The 27,541-nt window shown below is 45.6% G+C and overlaps 1 protein-coding gene and 3 non-coding genes across 5 annotated transcripts; all 4 read right to left on the reverse strand.

Moving 5' to 3' along the window:
* Positions 1–7,153: 7,153 nt before the first annotated feature.
* Positions 7,154–17,428, reverse strand: NCL (nucleolin). 2 transcript variants are annotated; one of them, XM_032355157.1, is made up of 14 exons: positions 17,238–17,428; positions 15,958–16,074; positions 14,160–14,649; positions 13,394–13,591; positions 13,080–13,166; positions 12,738–12,879; positions 11,832–11,956; positions 11,133–11,256; positions 10,106–10,263; positions 9,528–9,651; positions 9,138–9,271; positions 8,406–8,532; positions 7,819–8,042; positions 7,154–7,636 (listed from the first exon to the last, which is right to left on the reverse strand). In XM_032355157.1, the coding sequence occupies exons 1-14, from the start codon at positions 17,253–17,255 to the stop codon at positions 7,560–7,562; spliced, it is 2,145 nt and encodes a 714-aa protein (XP_032211048.1). In that variant the 5' UTR covers positions 17,256–17,428; the 3' UTR covers positions 7,154–7,559. The 2 variants fall into 2 exon arrangements, with proteins under 2 accessions (XP_032211048.1, XP_032211047.1); XM_032355156.1 differs by having other exon boundaries at positions 7,811–8,042.
* On the reverse strand, positions 8,216–8,349 carry LOC116597999. The gene has a single exon (XR_004288909.1). It is a non-coding gene; the product is annotated as a small nucleolar RNA SNORA75 (small nucleolar RNA).
* LOC116598005 lies at positions 8,911–8,991 on the reverse strand. Its single transcript, XR_004288915.1, has one exon. It is a non-coding gene; the product is annotated as a small nucleolar RNA SNORD20 (small nucleolar RNA).
* On the reverse strand, positions 12,968–13,036 carry LOC116598004. Its single transcript, XR_004288914.1, has one exon. It is a non-coding gene; the product is annotated as a small nucleolar RNA SNORD82 (small nucleolar RNA).
* Positions 17,429–27,541: the final 10,113 nt, after the last annotated feature.

Below are 27,541 nucleotides of genomic sequence, written 5' to 3' on the forward strand. Positions count from 1 at the left end.
TGCAGAGATGTGGCTTCCTTCTTGGCTCTGTGGGTTGTTTCTCATCAAATTTAGAAATTTTCAAGGATTATCTTTCAAAGAGATGTTTTTCAGTCCTATTCATTCTCTCCTCTCCCTCATGGACTCAATTACACATGTTAGGCAATTTGATATTGTCATTATGGGGGCTCTCCTCATTTTTCTTCGATATTTTTTCTCTTTGAGTTTCAGTTTAGATAATGTGGGCGGGTAGTGTCACCTGAGTGTCTTTGTTAGGTTTGATGACGAGTGGAGAGCTGTGGGAACACATGATAGAACCAACAAGAAGGTATGAGCTAAGTTCATTAACATGGGGAAGACAGTGAGGCCTGTTCTTCAAGTTCCTCTTGGTGTTCCTATCTTCAGAGATAAAGGTGCGCCTTTCCTCTAGCTATAGGGAGGGCACCTTGCACTTGGGGGTCTATGACCTGCTTTAGGGAAGGTCACAGAGTCTTTCTTACATCTGCTGTTTCTCACTTTCCTTCAGCTTGAAATATTCAATATGTCAAGATGTTATGTTTTGGGGTAGCATGTCCTGAACTCTGTCAGTATTTTCTATTGATCTGTTTTCTGCTTAACTGATCATTTCTTCTGGGGCACATGGGTGGCTCAGTCGTTAACATATTTAACATATTTGTAATGATTAAAGTCCTTGCCTACAAATTTCAACATGTGAGTTGTATTTACTGATTGACACTCTGTCTTGATTGTGGACTACATTTTCATACTTCATTGCATGCTTAATTTTAAAAAAAAATTTTTTTTTTTTAAAGATTTTATTTATTTATTTGACAGGCAGAGATCACAAGCAGGCAGAGAGGCAGACAGAGAGAGGGGAGGAAGCAGGCTCCCCGCTGAGCAGAGAGCCCGATGTGGGGCTCGATCCCAGGACCCTGAGATCATGACCCGAGCCGAAGGTAGAGGATTTAACCACTGAGCCACCCAGGCGCCCCTTAATTTTTTTTTAAAAGTAAACTCTATGCCCAACATGGGACTCAATCTCATAACCCTGAGATGAAAATCCACATGCTTTACAGATAGAACCAGTCAGGCACCCCTAGTAATTTCTTTCTTACTGGACATGACACGTTGCTCTGTAGAGTCTGAACTCCAGGCCTCTCTGAACACTAATTTGTTCTAGTAGGCAACTGAATTCCCAACAGAGCACCTTGGTAATGTGGGGGCTTAGTTTCAAGCTTTAGACTTTGTTAGGGTGGACCTATTTTGGTTTTGCATTTGGCTCTTAGTCCTAGGCTCAGTCCTTATGCCTGAGATGTGGCTCTTACTTCTACAGTTGAGCCCTTCAAAGTTTCAAAGAAAAGCTTGAAATGCTTATCAAAACCGTATAACTGGGCAGAGCTTCAACTCCCAACTGTCTCTCACTAGCCCCAGGCAGCGCCAGCTCTTTCCTCTTTCACCTTTCCGCTGTTTTCCCCTGGGCTCATGAGATACTTCCCCAAGCACACACGATTTAGGACTTGGCCAAGAATTTGAAGGCTATTGAGTATGCAGATTTTATGGCTCTGTGTCTCCTGTATTTTCACGAAAATTTCCAGACTCAAACTCCAAACTGACTCCTCAGTGCAGTAAGACCCCCTTTCTGCTGAGGAGTCATGCTAACTGGGGGATACCCTCAGAGGGTAGGAAAACTATCCCAGGAAAGACAAAGTACTCCTGTCTTCTTTCAAGGATATCAGACATCTGCTCCAGTTTCTATCTGGTACTATTTGTCCAATATCTTTTTTTTTTTTTTTAAGATTTTATTTATTTATTTGACAGAGAGAGATCGCAAGTAGTCAGAGAGGCAGGTGGGCGGGGCGGGGGTGGGGGGAAAGCAGGCTCCCTGCTGAGCAGAGAGCCCAATGCAGCGCTCCATCCCAGAACCCTGAGATCATGACCTGAGCTGAAGGCAGAGGCTTAACCCACTGAGCCACCAAGGTGCCCCTGTCCAACATCTTCAAAAGTTGATTTATATTTTGTACAGAGTTTATAGTTGTTATCGACAGGAAGGTCAGTCTGTTGTAAGCCACTCCGTCATTACCAGAACCAAACTCCCTAACTTAACTGTATTTTTTTTTAAGATTTTATTTATTTGACAGAGAGACAGCAAGAGAGAGAACACAAGCAGGGGGAGTGGGAGAGGGAGAAGCAGACTCCCCCCCACCGAGTAGGGAGCCTAACGCGGGGCTTGATCCCAGGACCCTGGGATCGTGACCGGAGCCACCCAGGCACCCCACTTAACTGTATTTCATATGCAAAGATATTTTATCTAATGCATTAGTGAAAACACATAAAATTCTATCACAAAAGTTGTGCTTAAAAAGTTTTTTTAAAGATTTTATTTATTTGAGAGAGAGACAGTGAGAGAGAACATGAGAGGTGAGAAGGTCAGAGGGAGAAGCAGACCCCCCATGGAGCTGGGAGCCCGATGCCGGACTCGATCCCGGGACTCCAGGACCGTGACCTGAGCCGAAGGCAGTTGCTCAACCAACTGAGCCACCCAGGCGCCCAGTGTGCTTAAAAAGTTTTAATGGGGGCACCTGGGTGGCTCAGTGGGTTAAAGCAGGGAGCCTGCTTTGCTCTCTTTCTGCCTGCCTCTCGGCCTACTTGTGAACTCTCTCTTAAATAAATAAATAAAATCTTTAAAAAATAAAAATTTTAATGATTTTACCTCAATATAATTGGTTTCCCTTGTAATCCTTATTTTTTTCAAGATTTTTAAAGTAATCTTTACACCCCACATGGGGTTCAAACTCACAACCCTGAGATTGAGAGTCACATGTTCCTGAGTGAGCCAGTTGTGCCCCTGTACTCTTTTCTTTTAAATAAATAATCTTGAGATTATTCTGAGAGGTTCAAAGGCTTTACCAGAAACCCTATACACCAATGTGAAGAACTTTAAAAATACATGTTAAGAACAGGAACATCAGGCCTCGGTTATCTCCCACTATCACAGCTTTCCCTGCAGCTGGGGGAAGGAGTTTCTCCAGGCTTCCTTCGTTCATCACTGAGTACCTACTGCATGTCAGGCACTGTCCTAGGCCCATGAGACAGAACAATGAACAAAACCAAGTCCCTCTACTCAGAGCTTGGCAGGGACTTATGTGTTCTTTTCATGTTTCCATGTGGAGGGACCAGTAATAGAGGAACTCTATAGGCCTTTGCCCTCAGTGGCTGTTACCTGACCTGAAGGGGACAGCAACTGATGCACAGCTATTAATTGCAGTCTGTTGAAAGGATCTAATACCAGGACTCTTTGTTCTTTTCTTTCCCTCTCCACCTCAGCCCAGTATCACAAAGCTTCCACACTACTGTGTCTGCCCATTTTCTGAGGGTGGAGAAGGGACTTTCAGGATGGAAGGAGCGATCATCTATCAGAGGCTGCAGGTAAGCAGGTGGACAGAAGCCACAATGCTGGGAAAAAGTAGTGGGAGGCAAGAGTGTGGTCCTTCTCAAAGTTTGGCAATAAAAGGAAGTGGGAATAACTGGGTGGGGAGGTCAGGTCAGGGGACAGTCTTTTTAAATTTATTTGGCAGGGAGAGAGAGAGACAGAGCATGCGCGCAAATGCACAAGCAGGGGGAGCGGTAGACAGAGGGAGAAGGAGAAGCAGACTTCCTGAGCAGAGCCCAACATGGGACACCATCCAGACTCTGAAAGCAGATACTTAACTGACTGAACCACCCAGGCGCCCCAGGGGACATTTTTTTTTTTAAATGAGAAGTTTGGGAACATTTTTAGACTGAGGGGAGACAGAGACCGAGATATAAGAGATCATTAGGGGCACTGAGGTGGCCCAGTTGTTAAGCGTCTGCCTTCTGCTTGGTCATGACCCAGGGGTCCTGGGATTGAGTCCCACATCGGGTTCCCCCTGCTCTGTGGATAGCCTGCTTCTCTCTCCCTCTGCCTGCCACTCCCCCTGCTTGTGCTGCCAAATAAATGAGTAAAAATCTTTACACCAAACAAAACCAAAGGAGATCATTAAATGAACCAAACACAGAAAAATGGGGTAACGCTGAGAAAGGGCACAAGACGAAGGTTCAATAAAATGGAGTTGTCTGTTGATTCCATAGCATCTCTCAGGTGTGCTAAGTGGACTGTTTCCTTTCAGATTCCCAAGCCCAGCACTTAACCGGAGAGTAAGTTTGAAGTAAAAAACACATTGGGCTGAAACGAAGCCTCAGGGTTCCACATCCTTGTGGATGTGCTGCCACCTGCTGGAAGAATGACAAAAGCAGCGACAACCATTTCCTAAAGGGAACATGCTTTTCTAAAATGGCTGCAAAATCTTCCCCCAACCCACCAAATCCAAAACCAGTCGTCAGGGAGGCTTAGGATTAAAACATTTATTTGAAGGATTCCAGTCCCTGTATAGAATGCTGATGTTTCCTCTTTGGCCTTTCAGGGCTACCGACAACCCTTCAATCTCCCTTCCATTCCACCCAAGTCAGACCACCTCTGGAACTACCAGCAGTAACAGGGCTAGACTGTCACCCTTCCTTAATGATGAACCAAGTAGCAGAAGTGAGAACGAACCTTAATTTTCTGCCCACAGCAGGTTTATAGAGGGGCTGAGGTAAATGCCTGGTACACCCCAGGCACAGCGTCAGGAACATTCTTTTTTTTTTTTTTTTTAAAGATTTATCCATTTGACAGAGATCACAATCAGGCAGAGCAGCGGGCAGAGAGGAGAAAGCAGGCTCCCCGCTGAGCAGGGAGCCGGACGTGGGGCTCGATCCCAGGACCACGAGACCATGACCTGAGCCGAAGGCAGAGGCTTCACCCACTGAACCACCCAAGCGCCCCAGAACATTCACTCTTTTATTAAAAGTATATTGGGACGCTTGGTGGCTCAGTCGTCAGCATCTGCCTTTGGCTCTGGTCATGATCCCAAGGTCCTGGGATCGAGCCCCGCATTGGTCTCCCTGCTTGGCAGAAGTCTGCTTCTCCCTCTCCCACTCTCACTGCTTGTCTTCCCTCCCTCACTGTCAAAAAACATCTAAAAATAAAATTTTTAAAAAGCATACATAAGTGGTTCAGTTGGTTAAACATCTGACTTCGGCTCAGGTCATGATCTTGGGCCCTCAAATCAAACCCCAGGACTGGCTCTCTGCTTATCGGGGAGTGGGCATCTTCCTCTCCCTCCATACTCTCTCAAATTAAGAAATAGACATAGAAGAGCAACTCTTAACGGTGGGAGTAAGTTTCCCTTCTCTCCAGCAAGTAAAGGACAACCCCCCCCCCCCCAACACCTGGGGCAGTCAAATCCTATTTCACAGCATTTGAAGAGTCTCTGGGCATGGACTGTGCTAGGCCTGGGCCAACAGCAACCCCAATTCATGTTCCTAATAGCCAAATACCCTGTTTTCAGATTTACTTAGACTTGCAGACCTACATGAGAGTAGACAACCAGGATAAGCACCCCCGTAAGAAAACGCTGTAGGGCCATGAAGACCATGAAGACATCCTTTGCTGGGTCTCAAGAGAGCCTAACACCAGCCTCATGGGCCTTCCTGCAAGTCCAGTGCTGGGGCACTCACCTGCCACTGATACAAATTTTGAATGCCACTCATCTTTGTTGCAGTTTAAGAGCTAACAGACTTAAACCCACGTGCTCCAACTCAAACTTTTGATTCTAGAGTTACAGAATGCCAACTTTTTTTTAGGTTTGACTGGTCAGAGAACATGCCCCTGCTGGGTGGCTTTCTTCACAGCAGTGCCAAACTGCCATTGGCATGCTCACCTTCCAAGGAGGCCATCTGTCCTCTCCATCCACAGTACACGCAACAGGACTGGTTCAGGTCACAGATGATGTGTGAACCTTAGGTCTCCTCACCTCATAATGCAACCCAAAACAGGACAAAATTGAACTGTCCATTGATTTCGTTTGGCTGCCCTCTAAGCCTAAAATTCTCCAGTGTGCATGTGTATATAATTTTTTTTAAATATTTAAACAATGACATGCTATGCAACCATAAAAAAAAAATGAAATCTTGTCATTTGCAACAATGTGGATGGAACTAGAGGGTATTATGCTGAGTGAAATAAATCAGAGAATGACAATTATCACCATCTCCCTGATACAAGGAATTTGAGAGGCAAGGCTGGGGCGGGGGTAGGGAAGAAAAAGTGAAACAAAATGGGATCAGAAGGGAGACAACCCATGAAACTTAAGCTCACAAAACAAACTCAGGGTTGCGAGGGGGGAGGGGGTATGGAGAGGGTGGCTAGGTTATGGACATTGGGTCGAGTATGTGATATATCGTTGAGTGCTGTGAAATGTGTAAGCCTGACGATCAGACCTGTATCCCTGGGATAAATAATACGTTATAGGTTAATTAAAATAATCTTAAAATTTATTTTTAAGTAATTTCTATACCTAATGTGGGGCTCAAACTCACCCTAAAACTAAGAGCTGAATGCTCCACTAGCCAGGTGCCCCTTCTACATGTTGACTAGTCTGATCGAAACAGGTGGTTAAAGTCCATGTGGTGTTTGGATTTGGATGGCTAGGTTAAAGGATTTCTGCTCTGTATCATCTGGGGCATTGTTTAAGTAATCCTGTTAATCCCTTGGCACAGACCTTTCATACGTCCCTTAACTTTTATTAGAGGTAGAGAGCACAAAGATACTTAAATTAGGGACTACCGAACATAGGCTAATACCAAAGCCCTTTCTCATCAGTTTAACCTGAGGGTGTTGGAGGACTTAGAAAAAATACGAAGTCCACCCACTGGATTGGTAGTTTCCTCTCCAAGCTCACGCACAGTCCCAAAGCCCCCATGGTCCAGTCATCTGGCACAAATTCTATGGAGTCACTGCCAACTCCAGAATCCTCATTCTCCACCACATGCCTCAGGAGGCCTGACCAATGTGCTCCTCCTGGCCCCTCTCCAGAACTTCTTCAGGATACCTGATATTCTCAGGCCTCCTACAAGCAGGATAAGGCACAGAATTCCAACCAGCCTTTCATTTCACCTTACCAGCCATTTCACCAAAATTTACAGCGAGAATACTTGAAACCAATTTATCAAGCACTTCCAGGAGGGGTGGCGGGGTGGACCTGGAGTGGCCGAGCTGGCTTTGCCATGCTCCACCTTCACTACAGTCCAGGAGAAACACTCTAGGAAGTACAAGTCTGGCACCAGAGTTTAGGACTTTTAATTTGTCCCAAAGTTGCTGAAGCAAAAACCATGATAAAACATTCTGCTTTCCTTTATACCCCCAACGCAAAAAACAAAAACAAAACTATTTGTAGGAAAAAAATGGTTTTGTACATGGGAAGAAACAATATAAATTCAAAACTTACAGATAAGGATTAGCTCTATCACTCATCTCTTTAAAAAGTTTATATGAATATCCAGTCAAAACCAACAGGGTAGCTCCCTTGAAATGTTATCTATACGAATTTCCAAGTAGACCACAGGACTGTACTGTCTTGGAATGTCCTCAGAAGGCTCTGTCATTGATCAGGTAACAGAGTAAAAACCCCAGAGTCCTTTTCTTTCAAACAGAAGAGGGAAAAACAGAGGGATAGAAGAAACTATTCAAACTTCGTCTTCTTTCCTTGTGGCTTGTGGTCTCCCCCTCCTCCTCTGCCTCCTCGGAAGCCTCCTCGCCCTATAGGAAGGCAAGACATCATTAAAGAGTTAAGTGCAAAGCTGCCGGGAACCCTCCCCTCCCCAGAGTGACCAGTGAGAACCTGGAGATTGAGACAATGGACCCTGGGCTCTGGGCACATTCTTTAGTGCATGTGCCCCAGTGCCCAGTACATATACAACGAAGCCCCCCAGCCTCCTTACCTCCAAAACCTCCCCGGCCTCTGCCACCAAATCCACCTCGGCCTCCTCTGCCACCACCTCGGCCTCCAAAGCCACCTCGGCCTCCACCACGGCCTCCAAAGCCACCTTCACCCTTAGGCTTGGCCCAGTCCAAAGTAACTTTGTTTCCATCAATTTCACCATCTTCCATGGCCTCCTTGGCAGCTTTGGCATCTTCCTCACTGTTGAAGTCTACAAAACCAAACCTAAAAGGCCAAATGAAATTGCCCATTAGAGAAGACATACTGAACAAGTGCCCGGATTAACCTCACATGCTGGACACCGATCCCATAGGAAACAGATGTGATCAACGGAGAAAGACCCCAGTAATAGGAGCTACCCCAGAAGGTCGAAACTGGTTTTACTGTTTGAACCTCAGAAATGTCTCACAAACAGCAAAATATACCTCTGAGAAGACAGAAGGTAAAATAATGCTAACTGTGAATTGTCTCTTCTTCTCGTGCGAATCCGTAAACTGCCACCAATTGACAGAAAGGAGCTCAGTGAGAAGATCTGCCAGATGGGAGGTCTCCACTTAGCAGACGCTGAACATTCCCTGCTCAGCTTACCCTTTGGAGGACCCAGTCTCCCGGTCAGTGACTATCCTTGCCCGAACAGAGCCATCAAACGACTCCTTTAATGTTTCTTCTGTGGTATCCTCAGACAGACCTTTGACAAACAAAGTTTTGGACGGCTCTACGGAAGAAAAATTGTACATTTTACCTAAAGCCACAATTCACAATAACCAGATGCTGGCTTTCAGTATGTCCAGTATGAGACTACTGGCCAAGAATGCTCATCTTAGCAGATGCAAGCCCTTCACTTAAAGGCTACTTTAAAAAAAAAAAGGCAGGTAAAAGCAACTTAGTAAACTCATGAATTAAAACAAAAGACATACATCAAGCACCATCTTAAACTTACACTGATTACCAGAGCAGCTGAGATCCTATCTCAGATCCTTTATGGAAAGCAGAAGCAATGCAAATCAGACAGAGAGCTCCCTAAGCAGAAAGCTTTTTACAATGATCACACAAGGCAGTAACCAGGGGCAGATGTGCTGCTTGGAGAAGACAGCTGGATCAGAACTTGACTATCTAGAGGAATTTTCTTGAGATTTCATCAATTATTTTCTCAGATAATCAGTCATCATATCCAGTATCCTTCACTCAGCAACAAGAGATAAACAAAAATGTTCATCTCTAAATCGGACCCAAAAGACCCCCGAAAACAAAACACCCCAATACAGCAACACACCGAGGAGTGCTGACCCACAACACCATACCCTATTAAATATAACTCACGGCTTCTGGCATTGGGTGATCCTCTGGGTCCTTGCAACTCCAGTCTGATTGCTCTGCCCTCAATTTCCCTTTTATTACAGGAATTTAAAGCTTCTTTAGCATCTTCAAATGAAGCAAATTCTATAAATGCATACCTGAGAACAATCAATCAATCAATACTTAGAGCAAGTCACCAAGCACACATGGCTCCTATGCTGTCATCTACCACCACCACGCCTTTTACCTTAAGGAGACACTTAAATGATGCTCTTTATACAAATCTTGGGAGCTAAGATGATTCAGCTTCCAGTAGCATCCAGGAAAAACAGTAATTTTACCCCCCTTTTTAGAACTTTGCAATTCATTCGTAGAGCACATTAATGGGTAACCTAAAGATACTCGTTACTTTACCCTTTAGATTTGCCGTTTTGGTTCTGGGGCACTTTAATAAAAGTTGCTTTCTCAAATACTTCCTGAAGGGTTTCTTCTGTTGCACTATAAGACAGGTTGCTTAAAACCAGTGTTTTTGATTCACCTACAAAAAAAACCCAGAAAAACAAAATACCAAAAACAACAAATGAAGACTCTGAAGCAATGGTCACCAAGCTTGGTCACAGCTATAATACATTCCTCAAGAACTTCCATACCTAGGAAGAGTTAGCATACCAACGGCGACGCAGGTGGACTTCCACCTATTACTCAGACTGAGCACTAGTCATGCACCGTTTCAGTCCTGTTACCTGGAGACATAAAAGCTACTTGTCTACCATCTTCCTAGATTCTAATCTATCAATGCACACTAAAGTAAAAAGCATACACTCGAAGGAAGCTAATCTATATTCTAATGCAAAATGACTTCGTACAACTATCACTCAAGACAGTTATTACAAATAGAGGCATAACTTGTTTGATGTTTTTCTACATCTGATTAGTTAACTTAAAGTACAAAGATTTCAACCCATCAATCCCAGAATCCTATAAATTCTTACCACTCCAAGTGCTATTCTTTCCACCTCTATAGTCTTGACTTTGACCCTTCTCTCCAGTGTAGTACAGGGAAATAGACCGCCCATCTATCTCTGTTCCCTGCTTTTCTTCCAAGGTTTTTTCTGCATCAGCTTCTGTCTTAAATTCAATGTAAGCAATCCTGCAACAATGGGGGGTGGATATCACAAAGAACTCGTTTTTAAAAACTGTATTTTTTTTAAAAAGAAGACTTTATTTGACAGAGACAGCGAGTGCGCAAACACAAGCAGAGGGAGTGAGAGAAGGCTTCCCAACAGAGGGCTCAATCCCAGGACCTTAGGACCACCACCCAAGCTGATAGCAGACACCCAATGACTGAGCCACCCAGGTGTCCCTAAAAACCATTATTTTTTTTTTTAAGGTTTTATTTATTTGGCAGAGAGAGACAACGAGAGAGTGAACACAAGCGGGTGGTGGGGGGTGGTGGCGGGAGAGGGAGAAGCAGCCTTCCCGTGTAGCAGGGCTTGATCACAGGACCCTCGCTCAGATCATGACCTGAGCCGAAGGCAGACGCTTAACGACTGAACTACCCAGGCACCCCTAAAAATCGTATTCTTTTAACACAAATGTTTTAATCTCAGCAACACAACCTTGTTTCAAAAGAGTACAATTAAAGCATTCTTTGTTTCAAACTAAAATGTTCTCGTTTTCTGCCATATTCTACTTTTCAATGAAAACTTTCCTCCCATACTACAAAAGGCTGCCAAGTATACCCAGATTATTTATTCACAGTAACCCCACCTCACTGTGTAACTACTATTACTTATAAAACTAAGCATACTGCACAGTACTTTATACATGAGCTCGCCTTTTAAAAATCACAGTGCGGGTTGAGTATGTTATCTCCACTGTACAGACAGGAAACAGAGGCAGTGATTAAAGGTTAATTTGCCAAAAATCACACACCTCAGTAAGCGAGATCAAAATTACGAAACCAGGGAACTCCAATTATCTTAATAAAACTCAACATTCCACAGACACAAAACATACCCTTTGCTCTTTCCATCCTTGCTGACTAATCTGATCTCCACAGCATCTTCAAATACTTCTTTTAATTCATCCTGAGTAACTTTGTAAGGCAGATTTTTAGCCAGAAGTGTTCTCGCATCTCGATCTAGATAAAAAAGATAGAACTGGAAACGTATGGCCTAAAAGACATTCCCTTAACCCACAAATATCAGCTAATGGAAAAGTTCTGTTCAACAAGTAACCCGAGATACAACACACAAGGCACTCTGACAGTATGGAGATGCAGCAGTGGCAAAAACAAAATGCTGTCATAATTCAAGAAAACTGTACACTGAATACTTAGAACACAGTTCAAACTAAAACAGGTGCTCAGTAACTTTTGAATTAAAAAATTATGAACATTTTAAAACAAGACAAGTGAACAGAGAAAAGGTAAAGGACACAGAAAGAGTAGTTGGGGGACCTAATCTAGTTCCACTGAGGAAAAGAACCATCTACATTATCAAATTCTTTTTTAATCAAAGTCTATTCTTGCTTACCTGAGATTTGAGAATTTATAACACCAGCAAGCAGTGGATGTCACCACTTGAACTCACCGAGTCCTTACATTATAAGGAAGAAAACTGAACTACTTAGTCTGGCCACTTACCTCCCGACCAGATACATACCCATTAAAAATTAGGAAAGAGCACTATCACAATGACCTGAAGCCTTACATACCTTTCTTACTGTCTTTTCCCTTTGGTTTTTCTAGTTTAATTTCATTGCCAAAAACTTTCAAACCAGTGAGCTCCAAAGCTTTTTCCAGGTCTTCAGCAGATTCAAAATCCACATAGCCAAACTTCCTTTAAGGTGGTAAAATGAAAAAAGTATGAGTGGGGGAAAACCCCATGAAAAAATACGAACTACAGAACACATAATGGAGAGCAGGAACACTAACTTGAGACGGCAAACAAACAAGTAAAAAAGCACCTACAGTGCCAAGTGTAAATATGGGGAAGAAACGTGAGTTCACCTTTGAGGTCATAGTAACCATACTGCTCATAACAACTGATATTAACTGTTCAAAGAATCTGTTTTAAGCACTAAGAAAATTATATCTAAAAGCATTAACAATTATAGCTCTTCAAATCCACTACCCATTTTTTTTCTTTTTTAAAGATTTGACAGAAGGCAAGTATGCATGCACAAGCATGGGGTAAAGAGGCAGAGGAAGCAGCTGACTTTCCACTGAGCAGGGAGCCCAATTCGGGACTGGATCCCAGGACCCTGGGATCATGACCGAAGGCAGACGCAAAACTGACTGAGCCACTCAGGTGCCCCAACTCCAGTATTTTTAGATTATTCTAGGAACAGAAGCATCAACTTATTCAGTGCATTAACAAAATGCACTATTTAGTGCATTAACAATTTAACTAAACCGTGTAATGTGCAAGTTAGTTAAATTAACAATTTAACTAAATTGTGCAATGCACAATTTAGTGCATTAACAAAATTTAAAGGAGAATTTGAAAACTTCGATTTGGGATTTTGTATTTTGATAATCTAGTTACTTAATTCTTTAGTGTCTAACATTTAAAAGACTTGCAAACCCAGAAACAATGTATAGAACTCCCTCATACTCACCTAGACACACCAATTCTGACATCCACAACAGCAAGATCATTTTTAGCAAAAATGTCACTGATGCCTGTTTTTAATTCAGGAGCAGATTTGCTGAAGTTCAGGTTTCCAACAAAAAGATTGAATGATGTAGTTGGTTCTGTAGCTATACAAAATATAAACTCAAAATTAGTCTATTCTATCTGCAAAGTATGGCAAGAACTTAAACTTCCACTATGCCATTTCTACACAGAGCACATCAGATATCACAATATCACATCAGGTTTCAGTATTAAGTCCCTTTATTGTTCATCACTTGTGCTATTAGGCGTCCTAACCCTCCCTAATCTCCCATTCCCCAGTTACCTTCTACTTTCTGCTTCTTGGCTTCAGGAGCTGCTTTCTGTTTGGCCATTTCCTTCTTTCGTTTTCCAGGTGCTTCTTTAACAGGCTCTGGACAAGATTTCAAACAATCTGGTTACCAGTCAGTAGCCACACATAATGAAGTGCCTCCCTTTTTTTGGATAAAGTAACCTCTGTGCCCAATGTGTGGCTCCAACTCATGACTCCACGGTCATGAGGTGCAAGCTCTACCAACTGAGCCAACCAGTTGGTTGACAACCAAGTTGTCTCCTTCAAATAAAAATTTTAGGGTGTACTTCAGAATCTAACTTTAATACCTTCCTCTTCTTCTTCCTCCTCCTCCTCATCTTCCTCCTCCTCCTCATCCTCATCTTCCTCATCCTCATCATCTTCATCCTCATCATCATCTTCTTCATCTTCGTCCTCAGCTGTGCTCTTGGCCTTCACAGGAACAGCTTTTGCAGGGGCTTTCTTCCCTTTGGCTGGTGTAGTCTCCATAGCTTCTTCTTCAGAGTCTGAAAGTGATGCAACTTAGTCAAAAACTCAAGAGAATTCTACCAAAACATTATTAAGTTCTAAGAAAATCTAAAGGAGGGGCGCCTGGGTGGCTCAGTGGGTTATATATATCTCTGCCTTCGGCCCAGGTCATGATCTCAGGGTCCTGGGATCAAGCCCCACGTCGGGCTCTCTGCTCAGCGGGAAGCCTGCTTCCCCTTCTCTCTCTGCTTTCTGCTCTGCCTACTTGTGATCTCTCTCGTTCTGTCAAATAAATAAAATCTTAAAAAAAAAAAAAAAAAAGAAATCTAAAGGAAATGCAATTCTATTAATACCACTGTGCTTAGCAAATTATGGAAGGAAATTAACAGATTGGTTGGAAGCAAAATGTGCCATTTTAAGCATTTTCTCAGGAGCAGGTAATCATTTTGGGTAACTCAAGTCTAGTGTACCATAAACACCCCAGAAACCCCTAGAATGGCTTTCATCTAACTCCAGGTTGTCATGGAATACACAGCATTACTGCCAAAACCTCACCCCAATCTATCTTACAAAAGTAGCCCAGGAACTAATGAAAGAAATCCTTACCATCTTCCTCCTCATCTTCATCATCCTCCTCATCGTCTTCATCATCTTCTTCCTCATCATCATCCTCATCATCGGAAGCAGGGGCAGCAGCAGCTGCTTTCATCACCGCTGGCTCAAATTCATCCTCATCTTCATCCTCATCCTCATCTTCCTCGTCCTCCTCTTCACTGTCATCATCTTCTTCCTCATCACTGTCTTCCTTTTTAGCATTCTTACCATTCTTTGCTCCCTTGGCTGGGGTGGCTGCTCCTTTCTTACCAGGGGTTGCTACCAATGCCTTGCCTGGTGTGGCTCCCTTCTTGCCAGGTGTTGCTACTGCTTTGGCAGGTGCAACGGTCTTTTTGGCTGGTGTAGCCACTGCCTTTTTGCCAGGGGTAACAACTGCTTTCTTGGCTGGTGTGGCAACTGTGACTTTTTTTGTTGGGGAAACCATCACCTTCTTAGCTGGAGTGGTGGTAGCCTTCTTGCCTTTTTTCTGAGGAATGATAACCTGAAGAATAAATAAAATCAAACATAAGGCTGTTTCCAAACCCAGAAAGACGGCCTTGGTTTCATGAATGAGTAGTAACTTCTGGAACTGGTTCTGGCTCCAGACCAAATGCACTGGATGTATGTTAGCACGTTAAACTACAGGGCCATAACATGGGTCCTTCCATGTGCCTAAAATCATTGCCTTCATCTTCAAGTGAAATACTCAACCATAACCCTCTTGACCATTAAAATATCTCATGCATTATAACCCCATCTTTAAAGCCGCACAGCCTAACATGGACTCTGACAACAGACTGCTTGCATCCCACCTGCCACCTTGCCCTTAGGCAAGGCTTTTCATTTTAAGCCTTAACTTTTTTCCTCCTCTGTAAAGGGTAACAGCACCAACCTCACATATTATTAGAAATTCTGAGTTGACAGATGTAATTTAAAGTCTTCCAAATAAAAAAAGCTCTACTTCTTAAATGCTACTAAATCATTTTAGAGGTCCTACAGTGGGCAGTGGTATGAAGTTCACTGAAGGCTCACTCTTAAAACCAGAAGATGAGTATCAAATATACTGGACAGTTAGCCCTTACAAACCTAATACAAAGAGTGAGCATCTTAAGCTTAATAAAAATCATTTACCTACATCTAACTGTACTACACCTAAGTTATACTTTTTGCTCACTGACAGTTTTACTGGGTAATGTATTATCAGTAAAACCTTGATTAAACTCTACACGAGAAATCTGAGCACAAATATACTAGTTAGCTGTCTTCACAGCTGAGAAAACAGTAGCCAGGAATGGTAACAGGTTAACACAGAGAGGTAGCAACCCTCAACCCACACCAAGAGTTGCAGTAACCAGTTACCAGAAAACTCACAGACAATGGAATAGAGACTAAATCCCACCTGGAGGCTGGGAAAATAATTACAACAACTCTTATTATTATTCTGGTAAAGCTAACCTCAAACCTGAATACAAGGCACAGCAATGCCACTCACTTAACAAATAACAGTTCAGGCTCTTTACTCATCTAATATGTTAGGTTAACAGAGTCAAACTAAATGTCACAACTTGACACAACATTAACACCAATGTTAATGCTCATGAAAAGGAGACTCCCAATCTTTTCTCTCAAATTCAAATACTTACCTCTATTAACAGGTCAATGAAGAGCTTAGGAAACAATAATCTCAGCAAGCCGTGGATGAATGAATATAATCTTATTTTTGTCACAATTTTCAGACATCCAATTCGCCCTCTTTTAACTCTCCATTTCATAGTGGAACACAAATCTGCATTAAGTCGTATATAATTACCTCTTCTCCACTGCTTTCATCATCTTCATCATCTGACATGTCCTCATCTTCACTGTCTTCTTCTACCTCTTTTGGGGGAGGAGCCATTTTCTTGGGGTCACTTTGATTTTTACCAGCCTAAAAGAGACATTTAGCATATTACAGATACATCTCAGATCATTCATATTTTTGCTATCATTCTGCAGAGTAAAATGCAGTCACCTCCCTTTCTTAAAACCCTATCTTTTCCACTGCCAAATATAAAAACTAACACGAAAACCCATTACTGAGTTCAATGTTAAAAGAGAAACTGTCAACCCCAACCCCATTATTCCTGTCGGGTTTTACAAAAACCCAAGGATTAAAAAGCAGCTACAACGAATTATGTCCCTTTTCCTTCTGCCTTCGTTAAGCACATCCTTTTTTAAAACTATACTTGCAAAATGGACCATGGCCTCCAGCATGAATCTAATTGACTACTACTGGCTAATTTTAACGGCCAACAATCCAGTCCTTCACGGGGCAGCGGGGGGGGGGGGGGGGGGGAACTACACCTGAAAAAAAAGCCTCTGGTAAATTCTGGCACCAGGTCCCACACTATCGCCTGAATCCAAATTCAGGGGAGGATCTTTTAGACAACTTAAAAAAAAAAAAAAAATCAGACCTCAACCTTCGGTCCTCCCCTCAAGTTCTTCCCCACGATTAACAACCCCGCCCCTTCCAGGCCCGGCGGAGCCACGTGGGGATAGCCCGCAGGTCACCATGTGCGCGCTGCACCGCACAGAAAGCACGAGGAAGAGCCTCCTTCTGCAGCCCACCTCGTGTCGGCTCGACTGGCCGGGGCCGACATCCCGTGGGCCGCAGAGCCTCCATCTAAAGCAATCCCACCGCCCCCCACCTCACCGCCAGGTCCCCTCCGCGGACGCCGGGACACACGCGGCGCGGCCCACGTGGCGGGCCGCGCACTAGGGCACGTGCGTCAGGAGGCGGGGCCCCGCTTGGGCCCGGCGCAGGAGTTCGGCATCATCCCTCCATCCAGGGGCCCAGCGCCCCCTCCCCACTCAGTCTCGAAGTCTTTCCGCGCCGCAGCAACCACCCGCGGAACCTGCCGAAACGCTTCACCTCGCCACCAAAGAGCCAAAAGCCGCGAGACCTCCCCACTAATCGCGCGAGATTTCCCGCAGCATGGCGCCCTCGAACGCGCCCGGGACGGCGCGCAGGCCCTCCTCCTCGCGGCGCCGCGCGCGCGCTCCTCAGAAAGCAGGCCTCGACGTCCATGCTTGCGCAAGCCGTCTTCTTACCTTTGCGAGCTTCACCATGATGGCGGCTTATGCCGGCAGAGTGTGTAGCGGGCGAGTGGCGCAGAGGAGCCTAGACAACCCAAGCGACGTCGATGGCGGCCGCTGGTACAGAAGATCAAGGAGCACGTACGCTCGGCTGCTAGCTAGAGCTCGAGACTGAGGCGAAAGACTGAGCCTGCCCAGTAATCGCCTCTGGAAAGGCGACGACGGCGCCCTCGTGACTCCATCTCGGCCAATCAGAGGTTGCGTCCATCCCCTGGACCAATCGGGAGCCTCTACCCCAGAACGGCGCGGGGCGGGACGCAGGCGGGAGAGGGCGGGCCGAGGCGGGTAGGCGAGTGGGGAGGGGATTCGGCGGCGGCGCCCTGGGGGCGGGACTCGCTTTGTGCAAGGCTGGCGCCGATTGGGTAGTGTGCCCGCGGTTCCTAAAGTGCCCCTCCGCTGCCGGTTTTCCCGGCGTCTGCGCGGTGGGACGGAAGATTTTGGCGCCGCTTGTTCCTGAGCCCCGGGCGGCTGGCTAGGGGTGGTTTCGGGTTCCCGAATGTGTCGAGGTCCTGTCTACTGAGGAGGCCTTGGAGATGCTGCGCGGCCCCGGCCCGCTCTCCACGGTGAGCCGTCCGGCGGCCGTGGAGAGAGCCGTTCGTCCCCCGTTTCCCCGCTGATGAGACCGAGACCTCCGGAAACTCGGGGACCGCCAAGGTTCGCAGAGCCCTCGTCGGAGGCCCACGTCAGCCCCGCCCGCCAACGAACGAGGGACCAGAAATTCCCCGTCTGCAGGTGGCTCTCTCTCCCGGGCCACGTGTCCGAAGCTGCCTCCGGAGAGCCGCGGATTTCTGAGCTGGTGCACAAACAGCATATTTAATGTCAAGTAACCTCACGCACTAGGTATTTCTCCCAGTGAGGAGCCGGCCCAGAGAGAGAACTTTCTGGTGATCGCCAGGTGTCATAACTGGGGTGGAGAGAGGAACCTGACCCAGCACAGTGCCAACCCTTTGACCACTTACAAGTTCCCTTTTTGTTACTTGAAACTAAAGCATACATTAAAATGTGACTGAATTCAGTATCACCAAATGGGGATAGGAGGACCGATAGGAGTCGGTCAAAAGAACCAAAGGAAAAGTTCCCTCAATGCAGAGGCACAGAGGGTTCTTTGCGTTGTGCTTCTGCCGATTACTTTGATGGGTCATTGTGGGCAAACTTCACTCGTGCCAAATTTAACGCAGAGCACTTCCTGCAGTATAGAGACTGCCTAGGACATATCCTGGGCATCTGGTACCTAAAATGTTTCTACAAAACCATGCCTGTTACCTTCGGCTATGACAGTATTTCCATAATTGAACTGCGGTTCAGAATCGCCTCTGGAGATTCTAATTAAAGAGGTTTGTGCTGGGGACCAGGATTTTGTATTTTAACAAGGGCCCGTGGGGATTCTTGGTGAGCAATCAAGTTATTTTGCAGTTCTTAACTAGCATACTCCTGGGCCTTGAGTATGTAGGAAATCCACAGCTACTCATGGGGGCTCTGATCATGGAGGAGACTGGGGCCAGTCCTGGGGTCAGCACCCTGCTTTCTGACCTGTGGAGATCCCTGGAGGAAGTTAATTTTCTGAACTCTGAGAAGGGGACCAGGAGACACTTCTTGGGTTATGGGGGACAGAAAGAACGGCATGGGCCAAGGCATGGTAGAATAAGACCCTGATGGGTTTTTTGGGGGTTTTGTTTCTGTTTTGTTTTTAAAGATTTTACTTATTTGACAGAGAGAGAGAGAACATGGGGTGGGGGGCAAGGAGAGAGGGAGAAGCAGACTCCCTGCTAAGTAGGGAACCCAATGAGCAACTTGGTCCCAGGACCCCTGGATCATGACCTGAGCAGAAAGCAGATGCTTAACGGGTTGAGCCACCCCTGGCACCCGAAGACTCTGGTATTTTCAAGCAGTTTGGCTCAGAGTAAGATTAGGGCACTCATAGGAAGAGGCTGGAGAGATAAGCAGTAAGGCATGATTGAGTGAAAATATTCTGGAAACATTGGCACGGCTGGCTCCTTGTTCAGATCTGTTTATATCACCTCCTAAGAGGTTTTCCCTGATCCTCTAATGAAAAGTGCCACCCAGGGACTCCCTATCACATCACCCTAACTGAGTCATCTGCAGGTACATATTACTGCCTGGCATGTTTCTTGACTGTTTATTGTTTGTTTGCTCCCTCCGCAGCCATGAGAACATAGGTTTTGTTCTCTACTATATTCCTGGCACCTAAAGCATTGGCAGACACAAGTAGAGGTGAAAATTACTTATTGAATGAATGAATGAATGAAAATGGTTTAGGTAAAAGAAGTAGTTGGGAGATCCAGTATTGTTTAATGTTCAAGTCCCTTGCTTTGGAGTCAGTCTGAGATAGAAAAGTAGTAATGCTCAACATTTATATAATGCTTTACTATGTTCCAAGCAGTATTCTAGTTTCTTTACATATTGATTCATTTACAAGAAGGTTATCTCTGTTTTACAGAACTAGGGCACAGAGAGGTAAATCAACTTGTCCAGGGTCACACAGCTAGTAAGTAGAGGAGCTAGGACCCTACTCTGTCATTCCAGGTTCTTCATCTATAAAATGGGGATCATAATAGTACCAATCTCTTGGGTCATTATGGTATTAAGTAAGATGCTGCATGTATTTTTTGAGGGCATATAATAAGCCCTAAGCCCTGAATTAATTATTTTGAAGATTTATTTATTGGGGCACCTGGGTGGCTCAGTTGGTTAAGTGTCTGCCTTTGGCTCAGGTCATGATCTCAGGGTCCCTGTTCAGCTCAGTGGGGAGCCAGACTCTCCCTCTCCCCCCACCCCTCCCACCCCCGTCTCATGCTATCACTCTCTCTGTCTCTCAAATAAATAAATAACATCTTTTTAAAAAATTTTTTAAAAATGCTTATATTTTAGAGTACACAGGCAAATGGGGGGAGGGGTGGAGGGAAAGAGAGAATCTCGAGGAGACTCCCCACTGAGTGGGAAGCCCAATGTGGGGCTCAATCCCATGACCTTGAGATTAAGACCTGAGCCGAAATCAAGAGTCGGACGCTCAATTGACTGAGCCACCCAGGTCTCCCAGCCCTCAATTAATTTTTAGCCATTGTTACTATTGACAGACTTGGTGACTTGGATAAAGAGGGAGAAAGGATAATTTACTTCCATTATCTGCTGAGTGTGTATGTAAGTGGAGTGACACTAGGAGGGATGCAGGTCTTGGGAGGCGCTAATGAATTCCGTGTTGGACACGGTGAGTGCATGAGAGATACCCATTGCTTCGGGCAATTGGTCCTGCAGAGATGGTCACACAGCCAGAGGGTGTATGTGGACGGCCCAGAATAGCCAGAGTGAGGAGAGGAAGCAGCCCAGGCCTGGTGGGAGACATCTAGAAGTTGAGAGAAGGTTCAGAGGCAAAAGCCGAGCCAGAGAGGGAGTTTAATTTTTTATTTATTTATTTTTTAAGGTTTTATTTATTTATCTGAGAGAGAACACAAGCGAGGGGTAGGAGCAGAGGGAAAGGGATAAACAGACTCCCTGCTAAGGTAGGGCTCCATCCCAGTACCCTGAGATCATGACCTGAGTCAAAGCCAAACAATTAACTGACTGAGCCACCCAGGTGCCCCAGAGAGGGTAGTTTCAGAAGCCAAGAAAAGAGAGGGTTTCAAGAAAAAGGGAAGAAAGAACAGTGTTCACTGCCATAAGGTCAAATGAGGTGAGGTCCCAGAGGGTTTTCTAGATTTGGTATTGAGAAATGAGGGAGATGCTGTCAAGGCTTGTTTTCTTGTGCTGGGGTAGAAGTCACTCTGACCATAGATGGAGAGCAGTGGTACTAAGTACAGGTCCCCTTGGAGAAAGCGCCCTTGGGAGAGGGAATGTTCCCTCTACTGATGCTGTCCAAGGAGGAAGATGAACTTTGGGTTAGCCTCTGGAGAAGGAGGCAGTCGAGGGAGAGTTGGAAGGTCAGAAAGAAAACGAGAGGACAGATTCAGTGAGGAAGGATCCTTTTATAAAGGTCCAGACCAATTTGAGACTAAAGGTAAGAATACCTGTGTAGTTCCCAGTAAGTGTATCCCAGAATGTGAGCTAGGGGGTGGCAGTAGCAAGATTGACCTGTCAGCCTGGCACAGTAAGTGTCTTTCAAGTGCCCAGACAGTGCCTGGTGCATGAAAGGTGCTTAATAAACATCCACTCGTTGCACAGAGTGTGGACGTTAGAATCATAGTAGCTCCTGTCTGTTGGGAGAATGGGAGGTTGTCTTCCGAAGGAAAGGGACAGAGTAGGGTGGGAGTTTAATGAGCACAGACTGGTGGGGGAAAAGGAGGGGACACTCTTAAATGCCCAAGGATTGAATTTAAAGGCATGCAAAGGTTGGGGTGCCTGGCTGGCTCAGTTGGTGGAGCATGAAACTCTTGATCTCAGGGTTGTGAGTTTGAGTCTCATGTTGGGTTTAAAGATTGCTTTAAAAAAAAAAAATCTTTAAAAAAAAAAAAAAGATCCAAGAGAATGTAAGTTGGTGTGGCAGCTATGGAAAATGATATACAGGTTTCTCAAGAAATTAAAAAACAGGGGCACCTGTGTGGTTCAGTGGGTTGAAGCCTCTGCCTTTGGCTCAGGTCATGGTCCTAGGGTCCTGGGATTGAGCCCCTCGTCAGGCTCTTTGCTCAGCAGGGAGCCTGCTTCCTCCCCTCTTTCTCTGCCTGCCTCTCCACCTACTTGTGATCTCTCTCTGTCAAATAAATAAATAAAATCGTTTTAAAAAAAGAAATTAAAAAATAGAGCTACCATGGGATCCAGCAATCCACTTCTGGGTATATTTCCAGGAAATGAAAACAGGATCTCAAAAAGATATCTGCACCCCCATGTTCATTGAAGCATTATTCACCATAACCAAGAACGGAAACAACCTAACTGTCCAGCAATGGATGAATGGATAAAGAAGATGTGATACACACAGACACACACACCTGGAATATTATTCAGCCAAAAGAAAGAAAGACATTCTGTCATTTGGGATGACATGGATGGACCCAGAGGTTATTAGGCAAAGTGAAATAAACCAGACAAAAACAAATACTGCATGTTGTCCCTTATATTTGGAATTCCAAGAAAAGAAAAAAAAAAAAAACTTCTAGGGGTGCCTGGGTGGCTCAGTCATTAAGCATCTGTCTTTGGCTCAGGTCATGATCCCAGGGTCCTGGAATTGAGTCCCACATTGGGCTCCTTGCTCAGTGGGGAGCCTGCTTCTCTCTCTGCCTCTACCTGCCACTTGCACTGCCTGCTTGTGCGCTCTCTCTCTCTCTCTGACAAAAAAATAAATAAAAAAGAATCTTAAAAAAAAAAATACCGTATTGTAGAATTGAAATTTGCTAAGAGTAGAACTTCAGCATTCTCACCAAAACAGAAGAGATAAGTGTCTGAGGTGATGGATGTGTCAATTAACTAACCGGGGGAAATCCTTCAGTGTCTACGTGTATAAAATCACCATGACACATCCATTTAAATATCCGACAATTTTAAATGCCAATTGTACCTCGAAGTTGAAATTTAAAAGACAAATGCAGAGCGTCTAAAAATAAATAAAAGGTAAGTAAAATGCCAGATGAAATAAATTGCTTGTAGCCAAAACAGGGAAGAGTAGACGATGCCTTTGAACAAGATGACATCCTTCAGGGTGGACCTCCCTTGCAAGGTCCAAATGCACTAGACCTTGGAGGAGGGGAAACTAGTGTGAATTTGCCCTAGCATCTAATGGGGCGGAAACGGAAGGTTCTACCTCTCCACTCAGTGCCCTCCTGCCTCTGTGTTTCTCATCTATGAAACGAAGGCAGGAATTATTTTTCCTTTTGCCAAGGATATGGCTGAGTATTAAGAGTAAAGCCAAGATGGCTCAGATCCACAATCTCAGGGGTTCTAAATCAGAGATTCTAGAAGGAAAACCGTAGGTGGCCTACCCAAATGCCCAGAAACTTAAGGAAGTCTCCCTCCAGTGTGGTTCTTTTGCTGCCAGGATTCCAGTGCTCTCCTCTATCTCTGTACAGGGATGACCACGACTGCAGGGTCTGTAACTAGGACCACAGGATCTACGCAGAGTAGACCTCAGACGCTCAGGTCCTACGCAGAAGCACAGGAATTTTGTTTGCAAATCCTGCTTTTTAAAAATTTTTTCTAAAAATGACTTTGTTGTGTTGCAAAGCACACACATGGTATAAAGTACAAACAGTTCAAAAACAGACACAGTCAGTGGTCTCCTCCCTCCCTGTCCCCTGGCCACTGTGTCCCAGGACAGTGCCAGCAGCAGTCTCTGGCGTATACTTCCAGATTCAGGCACCGTGTTTGCAAATAGACATGTGCGTATTTATTATATTGAACACAAATGCTATTTACATACTGTACACTCATAGGAATACACCTTTCTTTTTTTTCGACTAGATTTATCTCAGAACTCCACATCAACGCATGCAAAGCTGCCTCGTCCTTTTAAATAGTTACAGAGTGTTGCTCATGTGGAAGGATCCTTTATTTGACTATTTGTCCTTACTTCTGGGCATTGGGGTTTGTTTGCTATGTGTTGCTTCTCCAAACTGCCAGAGTCAATAAACTTTTTACACACTTTATTTTGCACATATCTAATTATACCTGTATAATACTTAAATGGAGAACAGTGGGGTTAAAGGGTATGGTCTTTCACATCTCCATCAATGCTCTCCGAAGTGTGGCCTTTGGTTGGGGTTTCCGGTGGCAGCTCCAGCCAAGGGCGATCCCCCCTGCCCTGGGTGCTGGTGCTCTCTGCTGCCCTCAGAGCTCCAGGCTGAGGCTGCAATGTACATCTCTGCAGAGGAGGAGTGGTGGGGGAGGTGTGTGAGGTCACCACATCCGCTGGGGCATTGCTCTTATTTTTTCCCTGGAATTTTCATACTGGGAGTCTGACTAGCCTCTGACACCAGCCCATGGTCTCCATTTGGTACTGTCTTGCAGAGCCACTGGCCACCTCTTCTCCCCACTGCCAGCCCTGTTGTCACCCCCAACTATTGACTGCATCTTTCTGCATGAGGGGCCCTCTCTGGGCCCCCTAGGGCACCTCTGGACCCTTGAGACCCAGCCGGCCACAGTGGGCCTCACACCAGCATGGTCCCACAGCCCACTGGAGGAAGTCTATGCATCTTCAGACTCCAGTTCCCAGATCCAGACTTCCAGGAACCAATGCCTCAGTAAGGCTCCAACCAGCAAAGAAAAATCACCTCAGATATCTAAAACAGAGGGAGTTCAAAGCAAGGAGTTGGTTGACAGAATTGCCCAGAATTGCTGGGAAGCCATGTGGGGCATAAGGCACAGACAGAAAGATGTCTCCACCCTCAGACTGTGGTCCCATGGAAGGCTGGTCCACTGAAAGGCCACGGTGGAGGGACTGGGGGTGGAGGGACTGGGGGTTGCTTCGGGGCAGCTACCTAAAGCAGAAGGTTGGAGCTCTGGGCAGGGGGAGGGGAAGAAAGGATGGGAGGCAGCCATGGGCACCCCACTGGCCTTGAGAGGAATTCACAGCCTCAACTCCAGGGCGCCCAGCTTGCCTCAGCCCAGAGGCCTGGGGTGTCTGCCTTTGTCTTCTCTCACAGCCCAGAGCCAGCCCTCAGCTCCCCACCACACCAGTGGCCAGGCCTGTCCCCCAGGAGACAAATCCTGAATGACAACCATCCTTCTCCCAGCAGGGGCCCAGAAAGTCTTCCCTGAGATCCCAGGGAAGGATGGCTCTCACTTCCACCTCCCCAGCACCTAACCAGCCTCTTCTCTCCAGGGGCTCCTCCCTTTCCCCTCCTTTCCCTCTAGACTGTTACCCTACCCTCTACTTCACAGAGGAAAACAGACCCTCCCCAGGGTACTCTTCCAGCCTGATTTACACCTAGCCAAGTCCCTAGCTCCCCTTCAAGGATCCAGGGAAGCTGGAATCATTTCTAAAACCACACCCTTTCTCCTGAGCCCTCCCCTCAACTCCTGGGGGCCCACAGCTCTCTCCCTCAGCCACCCCTACCATTTCAACACCTCCTCTCTTCTATCACCCTTCACAGGAGCAAGCTTCTGGAATCCTTGAGAGAAGTTGCACCAGTCACTCTCACACCCTACAGGGGTGTCCAGACCCTCGCTCTGGGGGACCCCACACACCCCCTTGGTTTCTAGCCCAAAAGGCACTTCAGATCTTGTCTTTCTAGACCTCTCTGCGGCTTCTTTTTCTTGACCACATCTTCTCCTCTGCCTCCCTCCTCCTCTTTTTCATCCTGTCCTGGGATCACCTCCACGTCCCCATGGCCTCAGCTCCCTTCTGTGGGTAGCCCCGCCTCTTGCACAACTCCGTCATTACGGTTCCACCCCCCAGTGGATGACGGCCATCTGATGGTGCCCAAACCAGGGTCTCTCCAGGAGCAGCTTCCTCCTGGGCTCCAGACTCCTTAACCATTTGGCCTGCCAGGCATCACCCTTTGGTGTCCTATAAATCTCCAAATGTAGAGTGCCACACACTGAATGCAGTCTTTCATAGCTCACACAAGGGGACACAGCCGGCAGCCCCTGCCCTCACCCCTTCCCGACCTTCCCGGCCAAGAGGCAGACATGTGGTCAACCAGACCCTCTCCCTCATCTCCAGCAGCCGATGTCCCCCAAGGCTGGCCTTCAGGGGTCTTTGGAATCAGTCCGCTTGCTTCCCACAGCTTCTCTCTCTTCAAGCCTCATCACTTCCTCCCTGACACCAGTCTTGCCCCATATCTTGATCTATCTGTACAGTAGCCACCTCGTTTTTTTAATCAACAGATACAAATACATTCTTCTCATTCAAAGATTCCGATGACTTCTCATAGGCAGCAGGATAAAATCCAGTGCCTTAGCCCACCACTGAAAACATGGGATCGGTAATACTGATATTACTTTTGCCTCAGGCTCCACTATGGCTGGTACAGCACTGTTACTGATCCCATCTTTATTGAGGTATTTTGGGGGTGCCTGGGTGGCTCAGTAGGTTAAGTGTCCAACTCTTGGTCTCAGCTCAGATCTTGATCTCAGGGTGGTGAGTTCAAGTCTCAAGTTGGGCCCCAGGCTTGGCGTGGAGCTTACTTAAAAATAAAACTTTTTAAAATAAAAATAAATCGATATTTCATTCACATATTTTCTTTAAAAAAAAAAGTGTTGGTGAGGACATGGAGAAACAGGCACCCTTGTACACTATTGGTGGAAATGTAAAATGGTGCAGCTGCTATGGAAAACAGTGTGATGATTCCTGAAAAAATTAAAATAGAGGGGTGCCTGGATGGCTCAGTCAGTTAAGCATCTGCCTTCAGCTCAGGTCAGGATTCCAGAGTCCTGGGATTGAGCCCCACATCAGGCTCCCTGCTTGGCGGAGAACCTGCTTCTCCCTCTCCTTCTGCCTGCCACTCCCCTGCTTGTGCGCTTTCTCTCTCTTTTTCTCTCCCCATCAAATAAATAAAACGTTTTTAAAAAATTAAAATAGAATTACCGTATGATTCAGCAATACCACTTCTGGGTATATATCCAAAAGAATTGAAACAGGGTCTCAAAGATATTTGCACACTCTTGTTCAATAACCATGTCTGGCTATCATTCACAATAGCCAAAAGGTCCCAAATGTCCATGAACAAGTGAACGGATGGAGCACTTGGGTGGCTTAGTTGGCTAAGTGTCTGACTGCTTAAGTGTCTCATTCTAACTCAGGTCATAATCTCGGGGTCGTGGGATCATGCCCCAAGTCAGGGGTCCCCCACTCAGTGGAGAGTTTGTTTCTGCCCCTCCTCCTGCTCATGCTCTCTCTATCTCAAATAAATGTTAAAAAAAAATGTTTCAAGTGAATGGATAAACAAAATGTGGTATACACACACACACATATATATATATACATATAGTGGAATATTATTGAGGCTCTAAAAAAGAAAGGAAATTCTAACCCATGCTACCACGTGATGAGTGTTGGAGACATTATGTTAAATGAAATAGAGTCAGAAAAAGATAAATACTGTATGTTTTCACTTACATGAGTTATCCAGAGTAAACTCATAGAATCAGAAAATAGCATGGCCGTTGCCAAAAGCTGGGAGGTGGGGGGGAATGAAGAGTTATTGTTTGAGATACACACAGGGCTCCTGGGTAGCTCAGTCTTCAAACATCTGCCTTAAGCTCAGGTCACAATCTCAGAGTCCTGGGATTGAGCCCCACATCGGCTTCATGGGGAGCCTGCTTCTCCCTCTCCCACTCCCCCTGCTTGTGTTCCCTCTCTTGCTCTCTCTCTA

Source organism: Mustela erminea, chromosome 8 (assembly GCF_009829155.1).
Source record: "Mustela erminea isolate mMusErm1 chromosome 8, mMusErm1.Pri, whole genome shotgun sequence".
NCBI classification, from domain to species: Eukaryota; Metazoa; Chordata; class Mammalia; order Carnivora; family Mustelidae; genus Mustela; species Mustela erminea.